Source organism: Ctenopharyngodon idella, chromosome 16 (genome assembly GCF_019924925.1).
Source record: "Ctenopharyngodon idella isolate HZGC_01 chromosome 16, HZGC01, whole genome shotgun sequence".
Classification (NCBI taxonomy): domain Eukaryota; kingdom Metazoa; phylum Chordata; class Actinopteri; order Cypriniformes; family Xenocyprididae; genus Ctenopharyngodon; species Ctenopharyngodon idella.
In genome coordinates, this window is record NC_067235.1 from 16,110,263 (window position 1) to 16,138,145 (window position 27,883).

Consider the following 27,883-nt stretch of genomic DNA (forward strand, 5'->3'; position numbering starts at 1 on the left):
AGGGTCTATACACTCGCAAATCATGCTATAATGTGGCATGCTTACGAGTGAAACAGGATATCCAACATAAAATAACAGGGTACTTTGATTTCACGTACACTTCATGTATTATTTTATGCACAAATCATTTTTTTTGCAATTGAGGACGACCACAGATGTCCTCAAGGGGATGTTTTGTCACATTTAGCTCACTTCTGAGGACAAGTCTGTCCTTAAAGTATAGCTAAGTAAACACATATTGCTGTCAAGAGTTAAAAACGACTCTCACCAGTGTCCCTATAGTCATCAAGATTATTTTTAAACTTGTGATCTCACATATAGGCATACTTTCATCCATTTCCCCTAAATGCACACAAACACATGCATACTGCTAATTAAGTGTTGAGGAAACACCACACTTTCTGTTTCTCTTGTATTCTCAGTCATCAGGATTATATTTAAACTTGTGATATCTAATACTTACATAAACACCCACAGATGGAGCTCATCAAGCTTGAAAGGGCAACCACCACACTTTCCCTTTCATTTCTCTCAATCATTACAACATGAGTTATTAACAAAAGTTTGGGAGAAGAATCTTCATCAATGCTACAGTTTTTTATTTAAAGCTTAATTATGTCTCACTGTTTTCCAAGCATTGTTCTTTTGATTCATTTGCTTCCTATACTGTCTCAACATTTGAGTGTCTTGAGCCTTCTCTATTTTGAGAAGGCAACAATTAATTTTTGCAGAATCTAAAACACGTCTTAATCATTTTATAATTTTTCTTCATTTTAAATTGAATCTCAGATTTTCAATGTGAACTTTGACTCAACAGGAACCTGCAGTTTAAGTTTAAAGTTTTTGATTAAATGAAACAGTAAACAAAAGTGAAAGAATTACAGTTTCTCACTGAGGTTTTCTAGCTCCTCCCAACTAAAAGTTAATGTGTTACTGCCGAGGGCAGACAGTGTGTTAACCTTTCTAACCTCTATCTATATTACACACATTCGCACACACGCACAGGAAGTCATTTATCCAAGCACACTCATTAAGATTTCCATGTATTAGCATTTAGCAGTCGCTGCTGGGCAGTAGTGCTGCGATCGCTCCTGTTTAGAGATGCAGATGTATTAGAGCTCCGTGGTTTAAGGCTCCTGCCCGTGGCCTAAACATCCTCACGACTGAACCAACCAGTTCCTGATTACCGGGCCATTACCCCAATTACATAGCCGCATTCAGCCACAGGGTCCCGATCGCTCCGTGAGCGTGTGTGCTCACTGATGTGTGTGTATTTGTTTACCTGTTCGTTAGCTGGGAGTTATTCAGCTTCATTAGTGAGCATTCATGCTTGCTACAGTTGTAATTGCTGTGTTTCCCGCCACAGTCCGCAGCTACATTCCAAACTCACCCCAACACAACGACTTTAACTGGAGCGAACACACCCCTACACAACCCAGATATTCAAAGCATCCCAAAGCCCACAACCGCACATCCCTGAATATCTGAGATTCTACCAACATCGTACAAAAATTCCAGCACTGTATGACAAAAAGCTTCTTTTAGCCTCAAACCAGAGGCCATGTGCTATATTTCAGAATCCGTAGATGAACATTCCAAAACCTTTAATTACACACCCAATAAAAAGTCTTTAATGTGACTGAGGCTACGACTAAACTAATCCGGATACATTTGAAAACACATCTTTTTCCTGTAAAAACTGAACTTTTTGAAGACACCCTCCAAGTGGATAAATTTGAAGCAATGCCACGTTTAGTCATGTGACACACTGTATTGATAAATATCTCTGTTTATGTCAGTAAGCGCTTGCTATTCACTTTCACAGTGTTGCTAAAGATATATGTTACTTTGTAGAATCTTCATATTATATTCCTGCAATGATGACAGAAAATTACTTCACAATTGTTCTCCTGCAGCAAAACATGAAGAAAAGCTTGAGATCTTTATTATCTCTGGTCTCTGTGTTCTTTTATGACTTTTTACGCATGTGAAGTAAGATGATTTTAGCGTTTTCTGGCATGTACGTGTGGACGAGAAACTTTTGGAAAATGCTTAAAAATGCTATTGTAGACGGAGAGCGATTTGAAATAAAAATGCTGTTTTCAAATGTAACCGGATTAATGAAGATGTAGCCTGAGTTATTGCGACCTAACAAGAGAATCTTCGACTTTGTCCTGTGCCACAACACCCACTCCATTATCTGCTACAAAAATAACAATGAGCAGGGAGAGAGAAAGTGAGGGGGAAAAAGAGAGACAGAGAAAGGAGGACAGTAATGATCATTACAGGCGTCCATGTTGTCCTTTTCTGCCATGGATGCTGCAGGGCGGGTGGGTGTCATTTTTGTGGGTAACGTCTATACTGCATTGATTAATGTTATGCTCTTTCTCTCTCTCATTCATTATTTGAAATTATTGCTCATCGAGCTATTGGCCGGGCCCCAGTAAACACACTGCTGTATAATGTCTGTGTGAGACAGCGAGAAACTGTGCAGCTTATATTTGCAGCTTACATGACTGTCGTCATCATCACTAATCAGAGCAACCAGGCAGAGCAGGACAGCAGACTATTGAAAGCCTGTTACACACACAAGCCAAGACCAGTGTCTGCCTGTGTTTGAAGAACCACAATGACCCACAGTCGATTCTTTCCACATATTATGCAAAGGGTGTAGATGACTCTTTATGCACACTGAATGTAGTTTTTTTTTCTTGTACTATTATTTGGGTCACTGAGTTGATGCTCATTTTTAGCTATTAATTTATTCAGAAAAACATTAGAAATGCAGTACATACATACAGTGCCTTCTATGAGGAGCATTTTTATTTTTTTAAATAAAAATTCATTTGAATTTTTAAGTTGTATATATTTATCAAAACTTCTTTGCTTCTTATTAATATTTGAAAAGCTTTGTTCACCAAATCAAAATAACTTGGTGTAACCAACATGAAGAAAAAAATAGAGAACCCTTTATCTTTAGCCTCCTTGTTAGCATGCCCGCCTCCCACGCCAGAGACCCGGGTTCGAGCCCCGCACAGAGCGGTGCGGGTAGGACCTGACGGGTTACATATAAATTAAAAAGAAATCATTACGACTGATAAAACATGGTGTTTACATGAACGCTAAATAAAGTGATTGGGTTGATGTGTGTGTTTATATGTCACAAGCTCCAAAGCAGAATGCATCTTTTCACATAATACGTACACTGCACGAATATACAGAGTTCTCCAATATTAGCAGGTAGGGAATTCCAGGTAAGACACAAACAGAGTTCATTAAACTTTCACTTTATAACTTAGAAAGTCCATCGAGATAATAACAAAGGCTTTGAAGATAGCAATTCTCTTTAAATCATCATTCACATGAAACATAGAACACAGTTCGCTTTAAAGATAGCAGGATAAATTCTTCAAACAGAAAAGATCAACAAACAGGTAAGTTCTTTAACAGGTAAGCTTAATCTATTCCTATAGATCGTTGCAGCACAGGTAAATATCACACGGGTAAGTCCTTAGTCCTTGAAATTAGAGCAGAAGGAGAGCTCTTGGTGCCTACATGAAGGCCAGACACTGACTGAACATGAGAGTTCAAGGATCATGGGAGTTTAAGTGCAGGTCCAAATGAGATAGTAATGAGCTGCAAGTGAGGGTGATCAGAGTGAGAGCAGACTGTGGGTATGTTTTCGCGGCAACGATGTACTAAAAACGGAAAAGTTTTTCCTTTCTGTTTTTTTGTGAATAGGCGACAACGTTGTCAAAACGATCTCCTTTCACATAGATCTGCGAAAAGACTAAAAACACTGTATTATTCATGCCAGGCCAGTAGTCGCCAATGTCACTTTGTAAAGAAACACTACACACCTATAGACTGAACAAGTAATACGCATCCGCATGACGTCGTTTTCACAATTTCGCATTTATGTAGTTCGCACAGAGATAATAACAGTATCATTTAAAAAAAAAAAAAAAAAAAAAAACTTGCAGTTTGAAACCCGTTTTCAAAAGCTTGCGTTTTCAGGCACCCCAAAACACTGTTGTTGTGTAAATGAATGGCCAAAATGCATAAAAAGATTTTAGTTGAAAACGGTGTCGTGTAAACAGCCCCTGTAAGAGCGTCCAGGGTGTGCATGACAGCTGTTGGCGCATAACCAACCTCCTACCATTGCTTTTTTTCCTTTGGTTTAAAAAGCAGACTTAATATTTATCTATTATAGGCCCTAATTAGAAGACGTGAAGCACATGAAGCTTTGTGTCGTGCTGCTTTTATTCATCAAGCCGTAAAAACACCCCTTCCCGCGGACAAAACAAGGCGTCGACTGTGGATGAAAGCCTGAAGCGAAGGACTGATGGGATGTTGTCCTGCTCCACTTCACAGACGATGAGTGGAAGAAGAATTTTAGATTGACACGAGTCATTTCTGACACTGTATTTCAACAACAACAGTTCATTCCGTGCGTCATACGTTATTATGCAATTTTTATGTTATTGCCCATGCGCAGAACATTCTAGTTTTGGTTTTCAATCCGATCAAGTGTTTACATGTGATGGATCAGAAAAAGTTTAAACCACCCCTTACAATCCGAATGGCCAATTAATTCAGACTGACATGATTATTAGGGTCCATGTAAACGCATGTCTGTTATGTAGTCTATTTGTGCAACCTGAATGTAAATGTGCTATTTAAAGTCCCATGTCATGCCATTTTAGTCTTTACGCACTGTGCCCATTGTATAGTGTAGAATGTGTTCTGCTTGTTTTGTTGTACCATATTGTTCTTGCTCTGTCAATCGAGTACAATTCTTTAGAAGAAATGGATGATTATAATAATTTTCTGCTATTTATTTTCACATACAATGCACCAGTCTTGTCTTTTGTGCCTGCTAAACTATTTCTACATGTGTTTTTGAATGATATGAGTCCTGCTAGGCAGCCGAGCAAGAGTTAAACTCAGCAATCTCCCGCTCTCAGCTTGCTTTGAATGCAGCGCATCAATTTAGATAAACTTAATTAAGCAATCATTTGATCTGATTCATCTGATGTTTTCATTGCAAGGACCAAATTTACTATGGATTCAAGCATGATTTCATCAGTGGCTTTTAACACCGTCCCATTTTAAGCGTCCACTCTCTCTCTGAAACAAATACCACCACAACCTCAATAACTAAAAACATAAATCAAAACCTGATCTACCGTCATAAAGATCTGCTCTCCATAAAATTTAACGAGACCACTATAGCAATAAAAGCTATGTGATAAAGACCTTGACATTTCATAAATCAGCAAAATATTATGTTAGTTCCATCATGTCGTATTGCAGGCTATCTGTATGTATGCACATATGAGAGTTTTCACAACCAACAGAAGCTGTGCGTCTGACCATCACACTTCATTGTACCCTTCTGTCACAGCTGCTATGGAGACGGAGGGTGGATCTGTCAGTGTAGTGCCATGGCAACCGTCTCTCGGGTGACTCCAGAGTGTCAGTGGATGAAGAATAATCAATACACAGCGTTAAGTAAAGAAACAGAGATGAGATGCATATGAAGGATGAGTGAAGTCTGTCATGAATGCGCTGACACTCACACACACACTGAATCAATGTGCACATCCAGTTCATGAAGAGTTCATTTCCCTCCCTCAATCTCTCCCAAATCAGTGGAGACAAATCAGTGTCGTTCACTGAGGCATGTGCATAGAAGTGTTGTTTTGAAAGTGTGCAACACCAGGCTCATAGTTAAATATCTGGGCTGGTAACAAAGAGGTTTTAGGTTTGAATCCTGCAATGGACATTCTGAGCCATCACCATTGATGAGGATGGATTTGTTGGTACCACAAGAAATGTGCTGCCTTTAGCTTGTGCTATACTCTAGCATTTAGATATTATTATTATTAATGATTCACTTTTTAAAAACATATGGGTGAAAAAAAGACTTAAGGCTATTAACTATAAAAATAACTATAACAATATTAACTATTAGTGTTCACACCAATGCAAGGTAATGTTTTTTTTTTTTTATAAGCATGTGCTGCAGTTTTGTTGTCTGCTGCTTTAAAGGCATAAGCTCTTTAAAGTCAGGTGGATTCTGATTGGTTGTTTTTATCGTTCATCAGCTGAAAGTGATTCCAGTGATATTGTTCCTCTGTGCCGCTATAGTTGTGGTGTGAACGATTTATAAAACAATATCTTTATCGTTATCGTCCTTGAGCCTTTACAGAAGCAGTTATTATATAATATACTATATATATATATATAATATATATATATATATATATATATATATAATATATATAATATATATAATATAATAATAATAAAAAACAAAGATATGACATCCAAAGTATGTAAGGTAGTACAACTAGATCTCTTTTATCAAATCCAAAAGGTTTTAATTATATTTTGCTACATATAAAGGTATTTTAAAGATTTTGAAATGTCAAAAGGTCATTCGGTTTAACCATCCAAAGGCCAATACAGCCACTTAATTTGTGATTAAAATATCTTAAAATGTAATAAAAGTATATATTTTTTTATTCTGGCATGATTTTATAACATAATATATCAACATAGTGCAAAATGGTATTAAAATTATGTGTAGAAGTCGTTGTTTTGTTATGAGAAAGAATGTCCGGAAAAATGAATTTCATTGATGTCATTCGGAGTAACCAATATAAAGGGACCATTTTGGATAAAGTCATGCGGTCAATATCATGTGACAGGATGTGACATCATTCAGACACCTGCAAAGGACCACATGGTCATGAAGCAAAGTAACTAATTCTCTCTTAACTATTTGAAAAATTCAAGTTTTCACTTGCTCATATGCATGTCCCGAAACTTCAGGTCATTCGGTACAACTGCTATAAAACATGGAAAATGTTGTAATATTTTAAAAACTTGTTCTAAATATAAAATGTTTGAATGTTCTTTTGCTAGCTAGATAGCAAGCTAACTAGCTAGATATCAGCCTGTTAGCATTTTTTAAAATATCGTCATTCGGTATAACCAAAAGTGTCATTCAGTAAAATGAAATTATATATATATTAGAATTTTCTTTTATAATTAAAATTGTTTAGAATATTTCTAATTAGTTTATTATAGTCCCACATTATATTAGGTGGCCTTAAATTCTATGTACTTACATCAAAAAATAAACACAATGTACTTATTGTGTTCATACTGTATTGCAAAACACTTTTACTGCTATTGAGGTGGATACGGGTAAGGTCAGGGACAGTTTTGGTGGTATTGGTAGGTTTAAGGGTTAAGGTGTAAGGGATGGGTCAACAGTGTAATTATAAATGTAATTCCAGAAATTAATTACAGATGTAAATACATGCAGGTATTTTTAAAACAATCAGTGCATTGTATCAAATGATTAATTTAAATGTAAGTACATAGTAGTTAAGGCTACCTAATATAAAGTGGGACCATTTTATGTCAACAAAGGTAGGTTCAACAAAAATCAACCCAAAAAACAAATGTACACATACCCCTGTTTTGGAATTGCAGAGATAATTGACAAATTGGTAATTGAAACTGAATACAATCAAATACAATCAAAATTTCTCAAACTGTTTTTGTACAGTACTGACTGTTTTAACAGTATCAACTGTTTTTAGATCAAAAACAATCATTTTAATAATCAAGATCAATGGAATATTTCTTGTCTGGTAATAATACACAAGCATATCTCACTATTTTCATGACTATAACAGCAATGAAAAAGATTTGAATGCTAAGATGTGTTTTGGCAAACACACCATTGTATGTTCTCCCCCAGCTCTTGTCAGAAAATGCTGTCAGAGTTGTCATAGCTGATTATGTAGGCCATGAAGGCATTCACAACACTGAGTCAACATGACACGTCAGTGTTGGACAAATAGCCTATATGTTTATTTAAGGTTAAACTGCATTAGGTCAGAGACTGGCTGGCAGTAGTCATTTTTGGAAATGTCAGGCCCATAGCAGCTACGAGCCTAATGACTAATGTTTCTCGGACTGGCCTACAAACAGCTACTCTGGTCTGTGCCTCAACACAAAAATAATTTGAGAGGAATGAGGAAACAGACCATCTTTTATAAAGCTGTAATGGTTTCACCACACCTGCTGCTATACCTGCTCATATGACTTTTTTGCGAAAACAATAGCTAGAGGCAGGAACGTGGCGCTACAGGTAAGCTCTGATAACCATCTGGACCGTAATGGTTGAAAGGCGAGTAAATGATGATACAACAGGTGAGAGACACTCTTTAGGTCTGATCTCAGAGACAAAAACATATTGTCTGTTAATGAATCTTATCTTTGTGCTGTATCTGGAAGAGAATAGAAAGAAGTGTGTTAAATTTCTTATAACAAATGGCTGGAATGTCTGGCTACCGAAACTACAATCCTCATTCAAGTGAATACCCACCCCAGCCTGTTTATACAAAGCACACCATACAATCCGGTATTTCCAGTCCTGAGGCTCAAGCTTTTACAGAAAAGGTCAGATTTTTAGGCTGCCTACAGCACATACAAGCCTTATCTTTTAATATCCATAAAGAAATGGGTTAGCGGCTCAAATGGTCTGGAAGCAATGGCTGGATGTGCCCTATAAAAATCAGAACAACAGTAACCAAGACATTCATCCAGCGTCCAGTGCATCTGCAAACATTTGACAGGAGACTGAACTGCGAGACGGAGTGTGCATGACTGTTTCTGGGCGGCCCGTTGATCCAGATTGACGTTTGTGTGATTTAGCTCGGCTCGTTGTGAGTGTGTGTGTTTGTTTGGAGCTCTAGAAGTCCTGCTGAATAAATAAGAGAGTGGCCGCCAAGCCTGATGAGGAGTTATTTCTGAAATACAGCATGTCGCAGAGCACCCTCTGTTTGGGCTGCAGGGCATTCTGGGAGATCTTAGTCTGAAAAGCTCTGGCCATGACCACAGTTAGATGGAGCAAGCACTGTCCAGTCATACACATCAGAAACTCTCTCACTAACATACCTATAAGCCGAAAATTATTTTCATGTTATGGTCCATAAATTAGCAAATTTCCACTTTTTTTAATGCACAAAACATTATAACCAAATTTAGTATAAAAAACAATAGTTTAACTATTTTATCTAAGTAAATGTATGCATCACAACATCATGTATGGATATTAAATGGATATTAATTGTGAGATTTGTTACATTTAACAGTATTAAATTATTAGTGTGTGCGTGTGTGTGTGTGTAGGGCCTAAAATTAACACTCGACAAGCGCCAAATGCGAGTAAAAATCGGTGTCGGCGAGTGAATGAAACGGTGTCAGTCGGCAATTGACCAGTAACAGTTTTTTGAATTCTAACAATGAAATGTTGTGACAACATGAACATGAACAAACGTGAACTACGCTCTGTACAGTTGACTGGTCAGTGCTTCATTATCACGAAAGTTTCGGCCTTTCCAATGTAAATATTCAAGCGCTGGAACACGCGAAAAGGAATTTGTTACTCACGCGCTGTGTGGGAAGTTTATCTGAAGCGGGTGACCTGAAAGCCGCGTCTCTCAGACTGCGCGCAAAGTTGAGCTCTCTTTCATGCTTCCTGCACTTCAATGGACAAATTCACTCAAAATTATGTCAAAAAACGCCTATCTCGGCGAGTATCCTAGTAAACATAGACGGTTATGTTATGTCTAAGTGAATGCCAACACAAAACGCATGATGCGTGTGTGATATTCGGTCTTAAAGTGACAGAATCCTAATTGTCCTGCTACTGTCTGCGTTTTTAATGATAACCAAACAACAAAGGACATTTTGGTGTCATAACTGCCTGTTTTTGTGTCATGGCTGGTAAATTTTCTATATATATATGTGTGTGTGTGTGTGTGTTAGAAAAAAAATGTTTTATTTCACAAAAAATGCTTATCCTGGAAAAAGTAATGTATTTTCAACAATGATAATAATAAGAAAGCAGCAAATCAGCATATTAGAATGATTTCTGAAGGGTCATGTGACATTGAAGACTGGAGTAATGATGCTGAAAATTCAGGTTGCCATCACAGGAATAATTATATTTTAAAATGTATTAATATTTCACAATATTACTGTTTTTACTGTATTTTTGATCAATTAAATGCATCTTTGGTGAGAGACTTCTTTCATAATCAATAAAAAATCTTACTTAAAATCGACCAATACAATAAGTTAAATTGATAAATTCTTCTCTTAAGGGCTCATAATAACCTTCCAGTACATTAAAACACAGTTTTGTTTCTTGGCAGACTGATAACAGCTTCCTGGAAGATATATTATTGTCAGGCAATCTGACTGGACGGCCACTGAACGTGCTGTGGGCAGTCGGTGAGTGTGCCATCTGAGGCTGACACTACATGTACCTTTACATCAGTGAGTGCAAAATTGTACCCGCCATCACAAAACCAAACATTACATCCCGGCAGTTTGGCTTTGCAATCATGCGGGTGCACACAGAGTTGCTGGCATGTCACTGTTTCATGAAAGCAGCATACACGTTTGTGTGTGTAGAGTGCTCTAACTCTGCCCTTTCCAGCTGTAGAAATGAGATGAGGACAGGGGCATCTGAGAGAGAGCAAGAGCCAAAAGGCTATACAATGAACGACAAGAGAGGAGAGAAGGAGAGAGAGAGAGAGAGAGAGAGAGAGAGAGAGAGGAGAAAAAAAAAATCGAGGGGGGAGCAGTCATCTCTCTGCCCGCTGGCCTTCCCAGCTGTTGTTCTTTCTTTCTGCTTTCCCCTTCACATTTCATCTGCCTTCGCCCCACCATAGACCCCTCATTCTCTCCGTCTCAGTATCTCTCTCTTTCTCCCCCACATTCCCTCCTATTTTTCTCCATGACTCAGTGAAACAGGTCAAGTGTTACTGAATTTCCCCTCCAGCTCAACCTGCCTAATACAAGACATGACTATTTAAAGGGATAGTTCACCCAAATATGAATATTGTGTCATCATTTACTCACTCTCATGTTGTTTCAAACCAGCATGACTTTTTTTTTTTTCCTGTTGATTTTCACTGTATTGACAAAAAAACACTAAAACATTTTTCAAAATATCTGTTTTTGTGTTCTACAAAAGGCTTGGGACAATATGAGGGTGAGTAAATGATGACAGAATTTTTATTTTGGGATGAACTGTCCCTTTAATGGTGTTTTTTTGTCTTTTTTGGAGCTTGGCAGGTCATGGTCTCCATCCGCTCTATTGCAGGTTGGAAAAAAGAAAGTCGCAAAAATTTGGAAGGATATGAGGGTGAATAATTCATGACAGAATCTTCATTTTTGGGTGAAATATCCCTTTAATGGTGGTCTTTTGCCCTTTTTTAGAGGTTGGTAGTTTGTGGTATCCATTCACTTCATTACAGGTCTCAAAAAAAAAAAAAAAGAAAGTCATGAAAGTTTGGATATGAGGATAAATAAATGACGAACAAATTTTTATTTTTAGGTGAACTATCACTCTAATGGTGCTTTTTTTGGCCCTTTTTGGAGCTTGGCAGGATATCGTCTCCATCCTTTCATTGCAAGTCTAAAAAAACAAAGTCGCAAAACTTTGGAATGGCATGAGAGTTAAAGGGATAGTTCACCCAAAAATGAAAATTCTGTCATCATTTACTCACCTTTATGTCGTTCCAAACCTTCGTTCATCTTCGGAACACAAATGAAGATCTTTTTGATGAAATCTGAGAGCTTTCTGTCCCTACGCAACTACCACTTTGACACTTCAAAAAGTTCATAAAGAGATTGTAAATCCATATGAATTGAGTGGTTTAGTCCAAATATTCTGAAGAGACTTGATCGCTTTATATAATGAACCAATTAAATTTAGGCTTTTATTCACATATAAACATTCATCAACAAACATAAACCGAAGCTCAACCGAACCTGCTTGATGCGCGAGAACAAACCTCTTGCGGAAGCTCAAACGTGCTGCGTAACTCATGAGAATGAACCTCACTGGTTCTCGCACGTCAAGCAAACATGCTTGAGCTTCCATTTACCACAACTGATGGGTGAGTTGATAAATGTTTATATGTAAGTAAAAGCCTAAATTCAATCTGTTCATCATATAAAGTCTCTTCAGAAAATTTGGACTAAACCACTCAATTCATATGGATTAGTTTTACGATCTCTTTATGAACTTTTTGAAGCTTCAAAGTGTCAGTCTGGTAGCTGTCCGGAGGGACAGAAAGCTCTGAGATTTCATCAAAAAGATCTTCATTTGTGTTCTGAAGATGAACGTTAGTCTTACGGGTTTGGAATGACATTTAGGGTGAGTACTTAATGACAGAATTTTAATTTTTGGGTGAAATACCCCTTTAAAACATTCACAGAGCACATAAAAACTTCCAGTCACACAGACTGTGCAGGGTAGCTCATCATCACCTGGCCCATCATACTTTCATAAGGCACTCGACATTAAGCCAGACAATCAGCCATCGGTGCTTCATTTAATGTGTGGTCCACATACACACCACAAGGGCTATGGAATTGACTCTGCAGGGAAGCAGACCGGCTGAAGTGTCGTCCAGTACAATCATATCCATGAATACAGCTCATGCAGTCGATTGGACGTGTGAGCGTTCAAGGGTGACAAGATGTTTCTGAGAACTGCGCTGTGAATAGATACGGAGAGTGGTGTGCGGCATCATTGTGGAACCATTATTTGATGGTGTGGAAATGATTGTGTGGTGGAAACAAGCTGTAAATAACTGCTGTTAAAGTATAGACTGTTTAAAGTAAACAACCTGCATTTTACAAACACTTTAGACACCATCTTTTGTATTCTATGAAGGTGGCTTGAATGTTTAAACCTGATGGACCTGTTTAATTCAAATGTTTTAAATACCAAAAGATGACTTTTAATGAATGTGACCTTTTGAGGATAATGTAACCAGTAACCACATCACTATAATTTAATGTGAATGCAAATTATTTCATGAAAGCAAATCACTGATTCGTTCCTGTAAGTACAGAATAGCTCTAGAAGATAATTAATCTGCATAGTGAATATTGACAACTGGATTCTCAGTCGATTGCATATTATTACCTATTTATGTGTCTGAGACTAAATATATTAATGAAATTCTGCTCTGATCAAAATAGACATTAAATTCATGGAGTGTCTGATGCAGTTCAAGGATAATCGTTATATATTTGTAAATGTGATATAGGAACAGAAGCAAGTATATGAACGTTGCAAAGGCTGATGAGTTTTGCATAGAGATAAATCTTACATGTCATTTGAATGACATGTTGACAGAATTGTGGCTGCTGAAATATTTGCCATCACAGGAATAAATTATGTTAAAATATTTAAAAATAAAAAAGTTATATAAAATTGTAATATTTCATAGTATTTACTGTATTTTTGATCGGTTTGATTTTTGATTTAGAGTGAATCTTTGAGAAAAAAAAAAAAACAGCATGTGGGTTTGGAATGATACGATGCTGTATAAATAATTAATGTTGATTTCTGGATGAATTATTCTTTTTAACATGAAGAGTCTGAGTTTATTGACAAAAATGCCCTAAAATTATAACCATGTCTTTGATATTGTGAAGCACAATCCTCCTGGACTGGGCAGTGAAGTGTTTAGTGCAGTGGATTGTTTTGATGTGAGATTGAGCAGTGGAGTGTATGTCTGGACTAGTTGTTTAGCGTGGAGGATAACAGTGGATGCTGTGGAATGGTTAGACTGAGTGTTTGATCCAGTCAAGCAGAAGTGAGCAGCACTGAAGCTGCAGAGATGACCAAGACGACGAAAGAGAGGAGAGAAAAGCGCGCTCTGCTGGGTTGTCAGATGGATTATTTCAAAGCATCCCACACTCATTCATCCACATCACTTCATCACTATACACAACCTCCAAAAAAGAGAGCGCCGGGTGAGAGATGGGAGGAGCGGAAGAGTGGACAATGATATAAGAAGTTAAAGGGAACAGCTATGGAAGAGAAAATGGGCGGAGAGGCAAAAGAGTGATCAGTCTTCAATTTTTTAAAGGACTGGTTCATCCAAAAATGAAAATTCTGCCTTTATTTGCTGTACTCACTCTCATGTTTTCCTTTCGTTCCTCTGTGGACCAGAATGGAGATATTTTAAGCTTTAAATGATTAGTTCAGCCAAAAATTAAGTCATTAAGTACTCACCCTTATGTCATCCCAAACCTGTAAGACCTTCGTTCATCTTCGGAACACAAATTAAGATATTTTTGATGAAATCCGAGAGTATCTGATCCATACATAGGCACTAGGCAGCAACGTCACTGCACCTTTTGAGGTCCAGAAAGGTAGTAAAGACATTGTTAAAATAGTCAACGTGACTACAGTGGTTAAACCTTAATGTTATGAAGCGACTTTATTTAACAATTTGAACTTTGTTTAACTATTTGAACTGTCCAATAATGAGCCGGCGTTCGGATGTAAACATGAAGCCTGCGCTGCGTTCGCTACGTCAACTGTGTATGACAACAGTTCAAATTGTTGAATAAAGTTATTTTTGTTTTGTTTTTGCGCACAAAAAGTATTCTCGTCGCTTCATAACAATAAGGTTGAACCACTGTAGTAACACAGACTATTTTAACAATGTCTTTAATACCTTTCTGGACCTCAAAAGGTGCAATGACGCTGCTGCCTATGTGTGGATCAGATACCCTCGGATTTCATCAAAAATATCTTAATTTCTGTTCCGAAGATGAACGAAGGTCTTACAGGTTTGGGACGACATGAGAGTGAGTACCTAATGACAGAAATTTCATTTTTGGGTGAACTAACCCTTTAAGAGAGATTTTTAAACTTCAAAAAGGCTGCAAAAGAACCATAAAAGTGTCATGAAATCATTCTTCTCAGTGAATCAGTTGGTCCGAGTTATCAAACCTCTCTGGTTCCTCAAAAGCATCTTTAGACAATTACAGTCACAAGTTCTGTCCTTAGCAACATAGTTCAATGATTCAGTGTTTCCCGAAACCATAGTTCCATGAATAAACATTCACAAAATACAAGTGTGGTTGGAACTACAGCTCTTATAGCTTATAAGAGGCTCTTGATCAAAATAAGCAAGCATGCAGTACAATCTAAATCTTTCTTTCCATATACTGTGCCAATTTCATTCTACATCTTTTAGTTTGTCAAGAGAATGAAAGTGCCGTTTTTGAAGAGTGCTTATTTGTGAATGGGCTCTTAAGGAACCCTGGAGTATGATGTAAGAGGGAAACTGCAATTGAATCAAACATATGTAAATAAATGATGTTTTATTAACAAAGTTCAGGAGGAACACGTTCAAATGAACTATCCAATCAGCACGGAGGCCTGGTTTCTGGCCAAATTTCGAGCCCTCACCTCGGATAGCACGCAAAAAACGCATACCCTTTTTCTCTATCCGATTATTTGTGAGTGTGAACTTGAGAAAGTAAAACAATGGAGAACAAAAATAGCGAAGTATTCCTCAGTTGCAATGTTATTTACAGCTATTAAATGATATTAATTTGATCTACATCATTGAACCATTGTGGTCTGAACAACGAATAAGCGACAAAGTTACTACAGTTTAAACGATACATACCATTGTAGTAAAGCAGCAAGCTATGTTGTATGGGAAACACACTTCAGTTAGTTGGGCTAATGCGATTCAAAGACTCACTGACTTGACTTAAAAGCTTCTGTCCCTATTAACTGTAATTGCATGGAAAAGAGAAACCAGTATAGTCTTCGAAATTTCTTCTTTTTGTGTTTTACGAAAGAGGGAAATACAGGTTTGGAACAACATAAGGGTGAGTAAATGATTAATCAATATAACCTCGCTTGTAGATATATAACGGAGCTTCAGTGTGTGGGATAGTGCATGAGAGGGGTGCTTTGTGTATCAATATACACGAGTGGCAATGTGTGCTTGCCTTTTGGAAGACGAGAAGTGTGTGTCCTTTCAGAATGCACTGAACACAAAACGTCGCCCTCCTTTCATCTCACGCTCTGTTTTTGCAGGTGGGCTGTCTCTCCGGGGAGGGGACAGAATAAGTGAGAGAGTGAATGATTTGTAGAAGACAATTTCCAAGTCTTCTGCAGACAAAAATGCACAGAAAAAAGAAAATAATTTTGTCCTTCCTCTTTAGTATTTACTCTAGTCCGTTTGCCCATCATTCATATATGATATACACACACATACACATATATAAACAGTATGTTAAACCCTCCCTCCTCCTCAAGTCCGCCCTGTCCGTGTCCTACAATCATTCTGCTGTTGCTGCAGAGGTCCACTCATGTACCCCCTTCTGGGATATCTTCTACATCACTCATACCAGCTATACTTTTTCCCTGTGACAACTCCAGTGTCAGCAGGAGGCCAGGACTACTGCTGTCTTCAAGTTGTGTCAGAATGATTGTGTTTATGAGATGAATGCCACCACAATGCTGTAATTGCTAGTGGGTTTTTCTGGAAGCTCTGACATTCTGAGTTTAGGGTGTGTCAATTTAAGAATAGTGGCGGAAGCAAATTGGTATTGGTCATGTTAACTGTACTTATGTACTTATGACTATATTTATTTTGCATTTTTGTACTGTTCATGAAGAGTAGAGTCGCAGAAATTAGTAGGAGAGAGCGGGTGAAGATGTGTCATTCCCTTAATCTGGTAAACGGTGCACAATATTTCTCATGTGATTGTATATTTAGAAAGGGCATACATATAAAGCTTGTTATTGAGAGATGTAGATGAGCAAAAGTATTATACTAAGCACTATTTATACTAAAAACTGCATGTTTTTTTTTTTTTTTTTGCATGTCAAAGTAAATGATCTATACTACCGTTCAAAAGTTTGCAGTCGGTAAAATATTTTAAATGTTTTTGAAAGAAGTCTTCATATGCTCACCAAGGCTGTTTATTTGATTAAAAAATACAGTAACAACAGTAATGTTGTGAAATATTATTACAATTTAAAACAAATGTTATCTTTTTAAAAATATTTTACAATGTAATTTATTCCTGTGATACAAAGCTGAATTTTTAACAGCCATTGCTTCAGTCACATGATCCTTCAGAAATTATTCTATGTTGATTTAGTGCTCAAGAAACATTTCTCATTATCACAGTTGTGTGGATTAGTAGGATCATTCTGCGTCAACTCAACCAGAGGTCCTCGGTTCAATTTTTGATTTTGTTAATTTTTTTTTTTCTGTAGAAAGACAAACATAAACAGTTATGAAGCCAAAATATTAAATGTCACAGATGTATATTTCCTGAGTGATCCACTATTTTGTAGAGGGGGGTCAAAATTACAATTTTCAATTTTCACCTGAGATATGGACACACCTCTCTGAGGGCCAAAAACAAACATTTTTCTGAAGTTTACATGTCTTTAATTTAAGAAGTGTTAAAGATATCTTAATATCATTTTAGATTCTTGTTATTATGAAACTTTTCTTTTGGAATCTCCATTTTTACAGCCCTATATGGTTCAATCTCATAGATATAGGGATGTCAATGCGGTAATGTGTAGTTACGATAATGTGTATTTTAGCTCTTGGTAGCTTCAGAAGCTGTTAAAATTAACAAAATCCCATCTTCCAAATATCCCTAAAACTGATTCAAATATAGATTCTTATAAATACACTTTTGATTGAGTTAATGTTCCTCAACTTAACCATTTTCAGTGGATTTTTGGTACTCAGAGAGGTACGTTTTATGCAATTCTTTTGATAGAGGGAAATGATACATTTCTAGTTTAAACATTATTTATTCGTCAGACATTCCTCTTTAAATGCAAGTATCAGATGTGTGCAAAGTGAACCACATCTGGTTTTTGATCACTGAAAATGGGTCAAATTCAACAATTTGAACATATAGCTGCTTTGAAATCCCCATATCTATGAGACTGAACTATATGTCCTTGAAAATGAAGATTTCAAAAGGAAAGTTTATTAAGAATGAACCTCTAGAAGAATATCAAGATATCTTGAATACTTTTAGAGTTACAGGCACGCAAACTTTGGAAAAGGAATATATGGCACTCAGGTATATTCTATGCAATTGAAAAACACAAGATACATTTCTAGTTTCAACATTATTTGTTCTTCAGATATTCCTCTTTAAAAAAAAAAAAAAAGTATCAGCTGTATGCAAAAGTGCCATTTTTCGAACTTTCACCATTGGCATATAATTAAAACAAAGATTGCTAAAACTAATAGACCTACCAATCTCTGTGTAAAAAATAAAATGATGCTGCCATCTTTCTAAATTCGTTCTTACACTCCTGTAAATTGGCTCCAAATCTCAGGTGAAAATGGTCATTTTGACACCCTTCTACAAAATAGTGGATTACTCAGTAAATACACATCTGTGACATCACTCATCACTATTAATGTTTGTCTTTCTACAGAAAAAATATTGATAAATCAAAAAATTGGGCCGAAAATTTGGTTGATTTGACACAGAATGACCCAATATTGTTAAATGTCAAATGAATCCAGGTCAAAAACTGGTCAATTTCGAATGCACAAACATTTATAAGATAAATCACAAATTATTAAACGAAGCATGCTTCCTAAAATGGTAGCTGTGAGGTTTGGAGGGTAAGCTGTGCATTTATGTGTATAAAATGCTTCAAGCATCAATTACACACCTAATGTCCTCTCCGCTTCATTTTGTTGCACTATCCCTACAAAAGCTTCCTGTCTTTGTCAGTAAGTGAAAAAAAAAGAAAAATGAAATTAGCCACTGCATCCACTTATTTCAGAACTTGAATGCACATCTCATCATAATTGCGATGTCTGAGCTCATAAGCGGAAACTTGAGGCAGCACACCTGACAGAAAACGAAAAAAAAGAGAGCAAGACAAAGAGAAAAAGCTAAGAGCTGAAAATGGATAATGGTTACAGTCAACACAGAGTTCTGGTGTTACTATGGCTACCTGTCAGATTGAGCCTATATCATCATCCCTGCTGATTGATTATGTGCTCTGTCTCCTCTTAACACGCCAGCGTCATCGACTAATCATTTCACTCAAATGTCAGTGTGTGTAAAAGGTCACTGGATCTTCTACCCATAGTAACAACCCCATCATGGAAGAGTGGCAAACCGAGCGTGAATTACTCTCCAGAAACAACTGATCAATCATCCATAATCAAAGCAATTGATAAGGTCAGACAGGCCACCAGAAGAACCCCCGCCGGGCCTAATCTATCTATTCATCTGTTTTCTGTGTGTAATGTCGTAGCCTCTGGGTGCCCACGGGAGACAAGGGATACCAGACGATCCTCACAGCCTGACAGCTCAGGGCAACGTGGGTCAATCCAATCTCCCACTGAGCGCGGGTGCGTGCGCACACATGTCCAATTCACAGAAACACTACAGATGACGGAAGTGTCACAGCTTCAGGGCCAAATCACACCAGTGCATCCTCACTCTTCGCTCGGGCCTTCATTGCGCTCGCTTTTTCATCTTTCCTAAACCGTCCTTCTCCATGACAGGGAATAAAAATAGAGCCTTCGGACCAGACTCGTCGCTGGCTATTAACCACACATCCACATGTGAGGCATGTGACGGGAGTTAAATAGAGTTTTGTGCATGTGCGCTTGTTTTAGAGAGGGGGATTTTTCAGTGCATGATCTCATGAACTTCTTTTAGCCTAAATCTATCCCGGACCATAACTGACAGGGCATATACTCTCAGTCACAGCCCCAAAAATGACACGGCAAGAAATTAATAACAATCAGTAGAGACATTTATTATGTTACAAAAGATTTCTAGTTCAAATAAATGCTGTTCTTATGAACTTTCTATTCATCAAAGAATCCTGAAAACTGCATCATGGTTTTCACAAAAATATTAAAGGGTTAGTTCACCCAAAAATGAAATTAACTACTCACCCTCATGTCGTTCCAAAGCTGTAAGACCTTTGTTCAACTTCAGCTAAGGAATTTATTCAACAATATCTCATGTTATTCTCCAGCGCTTCCAGGTTCTACGTCAGAACGCCGACTCATTATTGGCTGGCTCCTGCCTCACGTGATCAGCTTTGGCCAATACTGAGCCGGCGTTCTGAAGTAGAACCTGGAAGCACTGAACGTAAGCAGCATAGGAGAATGACAGGGAGGAGACAGAATTGTTGAATAAAGTCGTTTTGTTTTGTTTTTGCACACAAATGTATTCTTGTCGCTTCATAACATTAATGTTGAACCACTGTAGTCACACTGACTATTTAAACAATGTCTTTTCTACCTTTCTGGGCCTTGAAAGGTGCAACGATGTTGCTGCCTATGTGGTCAGATTCAGAGGGTTCAGATACCTCTTGGATTTCATCAAACATATCTTAATTTGTGTTCCGAGGATGAACGAAGGTCTTACGGGTTTGGAACGACATGAGGGTGAGTAATTAATGACAGAAATTTCATTTTTTGGGTGAACTAACTCTTTAAGCAGCACAACTGTTTTCAACATTGATAATAATAAGAAATGTTTTTTTTGAGTACCAAATCGGCATTTAAGAATGATTTCTGAAGGATCATGTGACAACGAAAACTGGAGTAATGATGCTGAAAATGTAGCTTTGCCATCACAGGAATAAATTACATTTTAAAATATATAAATATATATATATTTAAAATATGAAAACAGTTTTTTAAATAGTAATAATATTTCACAATATTACTGTATGTTTTACTGAAATTAAACTTTGAACTAGTGTACATTCAATAGAATGTAAATGAAGTAAAGTTACAGTACATCTAAAGTGGGATTTTAATGTAGTTTTGATGCATTGATGTTTAAGCCCTGCCCATATCTGCTTCTATCAGAATTCAGTTACAGAAACAGATAATTTTATATATATTATTATAATGGCTTCACTGGACAAGCCTGACTATCTTGTGACGTGAAAGACAACAGACAGGGAAAAATACAAATCAGTATCATGCTTTCAAGAGCCAAAATCAATCTCTGACTGGTAAAACATCTATACTACAATCAATGACATATTACTGGTTTGTTTTTCTACTAATACCATATGGGTTTTGGTTACCAATGTCATTGTAAAAATGCAGTATTAGCAGTAAGCCATACTAAATTTACTTTGTGAGCGAAAGAGTCTAATAATAGAAAGGTTACCAAGATAAAGCGAGCAATATTCTGCTGGTCATGTGATCTCAACAGAGTAACCTGCTCCATGTAAAATAAATTAGCTTTTACTGAGCTGCTGATATGGCTGGAGTCTCATCTCAAATCATTTTTAACATATTTTTTAAAAGTGAACGTGAAAAGACTACGGCTGTAATTCTTCCTAACATCTTAGAGGTTTAGAATGACATGTAGGTGAGTACATTTTTTGTGTATGTGCTCTGTCCCTTTAAGGCTAAAGCGTTTTCAATGAGTAAAAAATGACTGAGTGCACCTTTAAGCTCACATCTGTGTTAAGCCATGATTGTGTCTCAGGACAAGTGGAACACATCATTACACAGCAACATAAGGCTATTATCATGATACATTCAGCCAGTGTTGTGAGAAGGAGACAGACGAACTAAGAGAGGAAAGAGGCAGCTGGTCTTCACTCCAGGTTGCAACTCAGAGCAATTAGAGCAGGCAGATGGCTAAATGGCCGAGAAAAAAAACCCCTCCAACTCCGAACGACAGTGACAAGTGTGCCAGGAGCACCAAGATTCTGACCCCGTCAACTGAAAGAGAAAGAGAGGGAAAGGGAGGAAAAAGGACGGAATCTAGGGCACAGCTACTTCTGGAAGAAAACGTCTGTTGTTACATTAACAGTCACATTTCTATCAGGGTCACCTGCTAATGCACACACATACACCACTAAGAGGAATTCTACACGCTGAATACCTTTATTATGACACCAACTCTTTCGGTTTCACTCCCCCCTCCTTCACAAAGTGTGCTCTTGGTTAAATTTTAACCTGTTGAGATATGAGATCTGTTGAGTTGGTGTAAACAAAGAGGCTTTTTGAAAGCAGAGTTCCTGTAGGGCTCAACTATGCTGAGACAGTCAACTTTATAACCTAAAGGGAAGAAACTGGAATGCAAACTCTACCACATTCTTGTATTTATAGTGTGTGTGATTTATTTCTGAGTTATATAAGAACAAGTTTCAGTGATACATCTGAATGCGCGGACAAACAAGAACTATGATGAAATAATGACTTAGGAAAATGTTCCATGACGGTGTTATTGATTTCCTCATCAACAACGAAGACAAAGCGAAGAATGTGCTTCATAACCATAATTAAATTATTCATTAAAACATACTGCTGATGAAAATATGACTTGGGGGAAAAACATTGTAGGATACTAATAATGCACTAACAATGTTTTTTTAGAATATGACTGTTCTAAATCATCCAATCATTAATGTTAAAGATTGCCTCACACGATCTATGTGAGCTGAAGCTGAATCGCGAACGAACACAGGTAAACTATGCAAGTCTCCAATATGAAATAAAAAAAAACGTAATTGCAAAATGTGAGAAATAAACTCATAATTGTTAGATACTGTAAAAAGTTGCAAATACCTTTTTGAGTTAACATCACGCGATTCGGACTTTCTCAGAATTGCGATCTCTTTTACCTCAGAATTCTTAGATTAATTTTACTTAATCTTATTATCATCATAAAGATAATGTTATTTTCGTTGGTGTGAAAGCTAATACTGTTATCACTATTGTTATGGTAGGCTACTTGGTTAAGTCATGTCGTAAATACGCTCTTTCCTTAAAGGATTAGTTTACTTTAAAGTGAAAATTACCCCATGATTTAGGCTACTCACCCCCAAGCCATCCTAGGTGTGACTTTCTTCTTTCAGACGAATATTGGAGTTGGAGTTATATTGATAATCACCCTGATGCTCCAAAGCTTTATAATGGCAGTGCAAGGAAACCACCTGTTTGAAACTCGAAAAGAAGTGCATCCATCCATTATATACGTATTCCACACGGCTCCGAGGGGTTAATAAAGGCCTTCTGAAACGAAGCGATGCGTTTGTGTACAAAAAATATCCATAATTAACATGTTATAAAGTAAAATAACTAGCTTCTGCCAGCCTTCCGTATTCATCTTACGGAAAAAGCGTAACTGACGTCGCCTCAGTTACGCTTATTTCGTAAGTTGAATATGGAAGGCGTGGGACGTTAGCATAAGCACGAACTGCGAGAGGCATTACACTTTCTTCGTAAGTTGAATACGGAAGGTGGTTTGGCGAAAGCTAGTTATTTTACTTTATGTGTTAAATATGCATATTTTTCTTACACAAACATTGTTCCGCTTCAGAAGGCCTTTATTAACCCCTCCGGAGCCGTGTGGAGTACGTTTATGATGAATGATGCACTTACTTGACCTTCAAACACGTGGTTTCCGTGCACTGCCATTATAAAGCTTGGGAGCATCAGGGTGATTATTAATATAACTCCGATTATATTTGTTTGAAAGAACAAAGTCATATAAACCTACGATGGCTTGAGGGTGAGTAAATCATGGGGTAATTTTATTTTAAAGTGAACACAGACCCTAAACATAAAGCATTCACAACAATGTATTAGTCTGATTTTGCATTATTTCCATTAAACAAAAATAGTATTTTAATATTAGATGCCAAAACTGCGTATAAAATGACGTTTTGGCCACCGTACCTACATATTTTGGCAAAGATGTAAAATAGAAACAAATAAACGGAGCTTTACATGTCGCTCTCTTGCACAGCCCATTTAGCTCTATTTCAGCCGGCGGTGTTATTTGTGACAGGTGACTTCACAACCTGTCACAAATCAACACAAACACACACACACACACACACACACACACACAGCTAACATTCACAACCCAGAAACCAGACTGAAAACACTGCAGGAAAACCAAAGATGAGGGATTTGATTGAGCCCCAGAGCATTCAGCACATACCAAGATCAGTCAAATATTGGTAAGACTTTAATAAGCAACCAAATAAAAAAGACAATATTACAAAGACTGCGAAAACATTCAGACAACCAAAATAATACCTAAAAGCAACGCAAGGCGATAAAGCATTTAGTAGTATAGATGTTTTCTGTGTCCATGAGAGTTCAAGAGCGCTGCTCAACAGTTTACAGCACAAACACGTTACAGGCATCAATAAACCACTCAGAATAAAAACAATTAAAGCACAGATCATTTAATAAAAAAGTAAAAGAAAAAATAAACAACAGTAAAATCAACTGATATAAAACTCAATAGCACTTTACAATATGGTTCAATGTGTTAACATGAGTTAATGCATTAAGTAACAAAATAATGAACATTTTTACAGCGTTTATTAATCTAGATTATTGTTCTGCGCATACTAATATATTTTATTATGAACAATCATGAATTAACAATAAACAATAGTAGCCTGCATTCATAAATCATAACCTAGGTTAATAAATGCTGTAAAAATTGTTATTCAATGTTACACTGGTTTATGATACCTAATGCATTAAAATGCGAACAAATTCAACATTATTATAAAGCAATACCAACTCAATTAAAACCATGTATCCTTCATGCTCACAGCAGTGAAGCACATTACACAAGGATGGTGACATTACCGTTTAGTCTTATATCATGTTTATATATTTATACTATGTACACAGGAGGAATGGTTCGTGACGGGTGACATTAAGGCTTTTAAATGTGTGCGCATGTGTTTACCAGAACTGTGGAACATCGAAACCAGACAACAAGAGACGACGACATCGAAGAGGCGTATCATCCCATATTCAAGACTCCAAACTCTCTGGAAATCTACTTAAACCGTTTCCCATCTCAGAGGATACTTCCTTAATATTCTCAAGGCATCCGTTCCTTCATTACGGAATTCCTGGTGGAGACGTTGAGCTGGAAGGTCAGTGCGCTCTCCTCTAATGAGGAGCTAAAGCGTTCTGCCTCTCAGAGCACGAGTGACGAAATCACTTCCTCTACTCACACATTCACTGATTGCGGTCTGACCTTTCAATCAGGACGTAAACTAAGCTGCGTCGAAACCCCGGCCTATTCGGTGCCAGACGGATCAGAACGCGCCAGACCGGCCCGTGTCAGACCGACCACCCTTTCAAAGGTGAGAACAACTTCTTTCAGCAGCATTGATCCAGATGTGGCACTAATAGGGTCACTGAATCAAGATGGAAGCCCAGGGAAACAAAACTACGGTACCCAATATGCCCTCTGATGCTCGGGAACAGAGAGGGATGCTTATAGACTCAAGGGCAGTTGGTTTGAAAGATGATTTAGAGGGAGAACGAATATATGTGTGTGTGTCCAGTTTAAATCACACCGTGTACGTGTGCGAGACCCTGAGAGACTGGAGGAATAACTCACTGCCCTCGAGTCAGACACCACTTAACACGCTGACTCACTCTCATACACACACATACACTCAAACTACACCCGATAGAAAGCTTCCCCATGTGAATGTGTTTAAACTCGATACAGGTGAAACTAGTACAATCCATACTAGATTACAGATATAAATATGTGATATGTGCTCTCATATAGTTCTGTATGCACAGAGCCGTGGTTGACATGCGCAACATTCGACCTGGATATTCACCTCGCCCCGTCTCCGTATTTACAACATTTAGAAGTATAGACATTTTTTGTCATTTTTAAGAAAAATAAAATGTGTACATACAGTAGTTTACATATCACCTCACATCGAACATTACACATGATCATTCACTCATTCAAGAGCTTCTTCATTTTATTTCCCCTAAAACAAGGCAGTGTATCTCACCGACGGTGAGGAACGACAATAAAACAAGGAAATAACAGTACGTGATGCATAACTGGTGTCGGAGGAGAGGTATATATATATAGCTGTGTGGCCATGGTAACAATGGACATGGGGTATAGCTATAAATATAGATTTGTTGGTAACACTTTACAGTAAGGTTTAATATGTTATCATTAATTAATGCATTAGGTATAATGAACTAACTTTAAACAATATGCCCAAAGCATTTAATAATCTTAGCTAAAGTCAATTTTGACATATACATTTCAAGTTACTTGATGACTTAACAACAAACAATAGCATATTAATAAATGCTGTAAACATTGTTAGTTCATGATAACTATTACTAATATTAACAAACTGAACCATAATGTAAAGTGTTAGATATGTGGCACACCATCACTTAATCAGTTTAACGGTAACATATTACAATAAATTCAGATGGATCATCTCTTTCCGTCAGGGTTTAAAGTTCACTGTGTATAAGGATGTGACCCTGACTCGCTGTTTTTATTACTACAGCAATCTGCTACATTGTTTTTGTGATTGAATGCTTAAGGAAATTGTACATGTGCAGGGAGAACGGTAAAATGCGCTGCCTTGAACCCATCTTTTCCTGACTAAATGGACTGTGGGTGAGAACGAACACATAATTCATTAACATTTGATTTGATTAGCCCCGAAACTAAATGATTCACTGGTGAGTCATCATGTCACAGGATTGAGATATTGAGTGCTGTAAAATGAGTGAACTGTACACGTCATCTCGAGACAGATGAGCGCGTGAGGGTGAATTTAGATCAAATGCACTGTGCATGTTTGACTCTACACAATACATAAGGACAGCTTCCATAAAACCTGCTGAAAGAGAGATGTAGGGCCGAGGAATGTGCTCTAACTGAAATCAATTTTGAAAGTAAATCAAGTTTGAAACTGGTTTAAGTGTGAAAACAAATAATAACAAGTTAAAACGATTACATAACAGCACAGTGGATTTACATACATTACTTCATGTGTGTGCATGTCATATATATATCATGTCAACATCTGCAGTTTCGTATTACTCAGAACGTGTCACCATGACAACCAGAGCAAAAATATCAATGGAAGCCTGACAGTTTTGTACTTAGTAGTCTCTATTTACTTCACCCGATCCTTCAATGTTTTAATCTGTGCTATATCCAGCATATTAATTCATCCATTCATTAACTCAATCCATCCATTAATCCTTCTCATGGTATTTGATGCCGTAATTTGTTTTTACAATAAAATGAATATTCGTTGAGAGGAAGAAATGTAATCCTTCTGGAAGAGGTCCACGTTTACCCTTCAAGAACCTCTTTCTGCTCTCCTCTTACACGTAGACAGCAGTCCGAGAGATCACAGAGCCATCCCTCTGGGACTCCATGTCATCATCTATGTCATCTTCATGTGGGCGGAGCTGTAGGATGGGTCCAACCCCACTGAAATGGTCATATCGCTCATCCTCTTCTTCCAGTTCATCGAATTTCTTCCGTTCTACCTCATCCATCTCTCTACTAAGCAGGATATCCTCCGCTGTGTGCGTGCGAGTGGTCTCGAGCAGAGCCACGCCCCCCGGATGCATGCCCTGATTGGCCGTTTTCTCGTTAAGCCCCACATCTCCTCTGTAAATGGGCGTGTTGTTGTTTCCGTTGTTTCCGGTACCATTTTTGCTCGACTTGGCAGAGCCAAAGAGGCGGGTAAAGGAGTCGTAGGGAGCACCGGTTGGCTTGCCAGTGCCACGGTAACCATGCTGTTGGCGGCGATTATGGGATACCAGGAAGTAGGCAAGGACGCTTATCAGTATGATGGCCAGAAGACAAGCGAAGATCACGCCTGCGATCACACCTGCGTTCGAAGAGGAAGGTGATTGCTCTAGAGACAGAAAGGTGAAAAAGAGAGAAAAGGAAGGAAGAATTAGATGGAATTAGATTCATGGAAAGGAAATGGAAATAAATGTTTAAAGATCCAATGAAATCAAAAATGGAGATTATTTGCCTTTTAGTCCATGTCTATTAGCGCTAAAGTCATCTTCAGCAGACTAAAAATATTGATGACTCATCCTGTACTACAGAGATTTCTGTCCAATCAAATGCTCTCTAGAATAAAAACATCCCACCCCCTAAATTAAAAATACCACCT

The 27,883-nt window shown here is 37.5% G+C and overlaps 1 protein-coding gene across 2 annotated transcripts in view; it reads right to left on the reverse strand.

The window, feature by feature from the left end:
• The window catches only part of si:ch73-22o12.1 (nectin-2), a 75,565-nt gene that overhangs the window by 10,533 nt on the left and 37,149 nt on the right, over window positions 1-27,883 (reverse strand). Inside the window, exon 7 of one of the 2 annotated variants that reach the window (XM_051865025.1) lies at window positions 23,881-27,616. The exons of the other annotated variant lie outside the window; for it this stretch is intronic. Within the exon in view, the coding sequence (XP_051720985.1) occupies window positions 27,075-27,616 (542 nt within the window). The 3' untranslated portion in view covers window positions 23,881-27,074. Of the gene's footprint in view, window positions 1-23,880; window positions 27,617-27,883 lie in introns of those variants that run through there. 2 annotated transcript variants of the gene reach the window in all.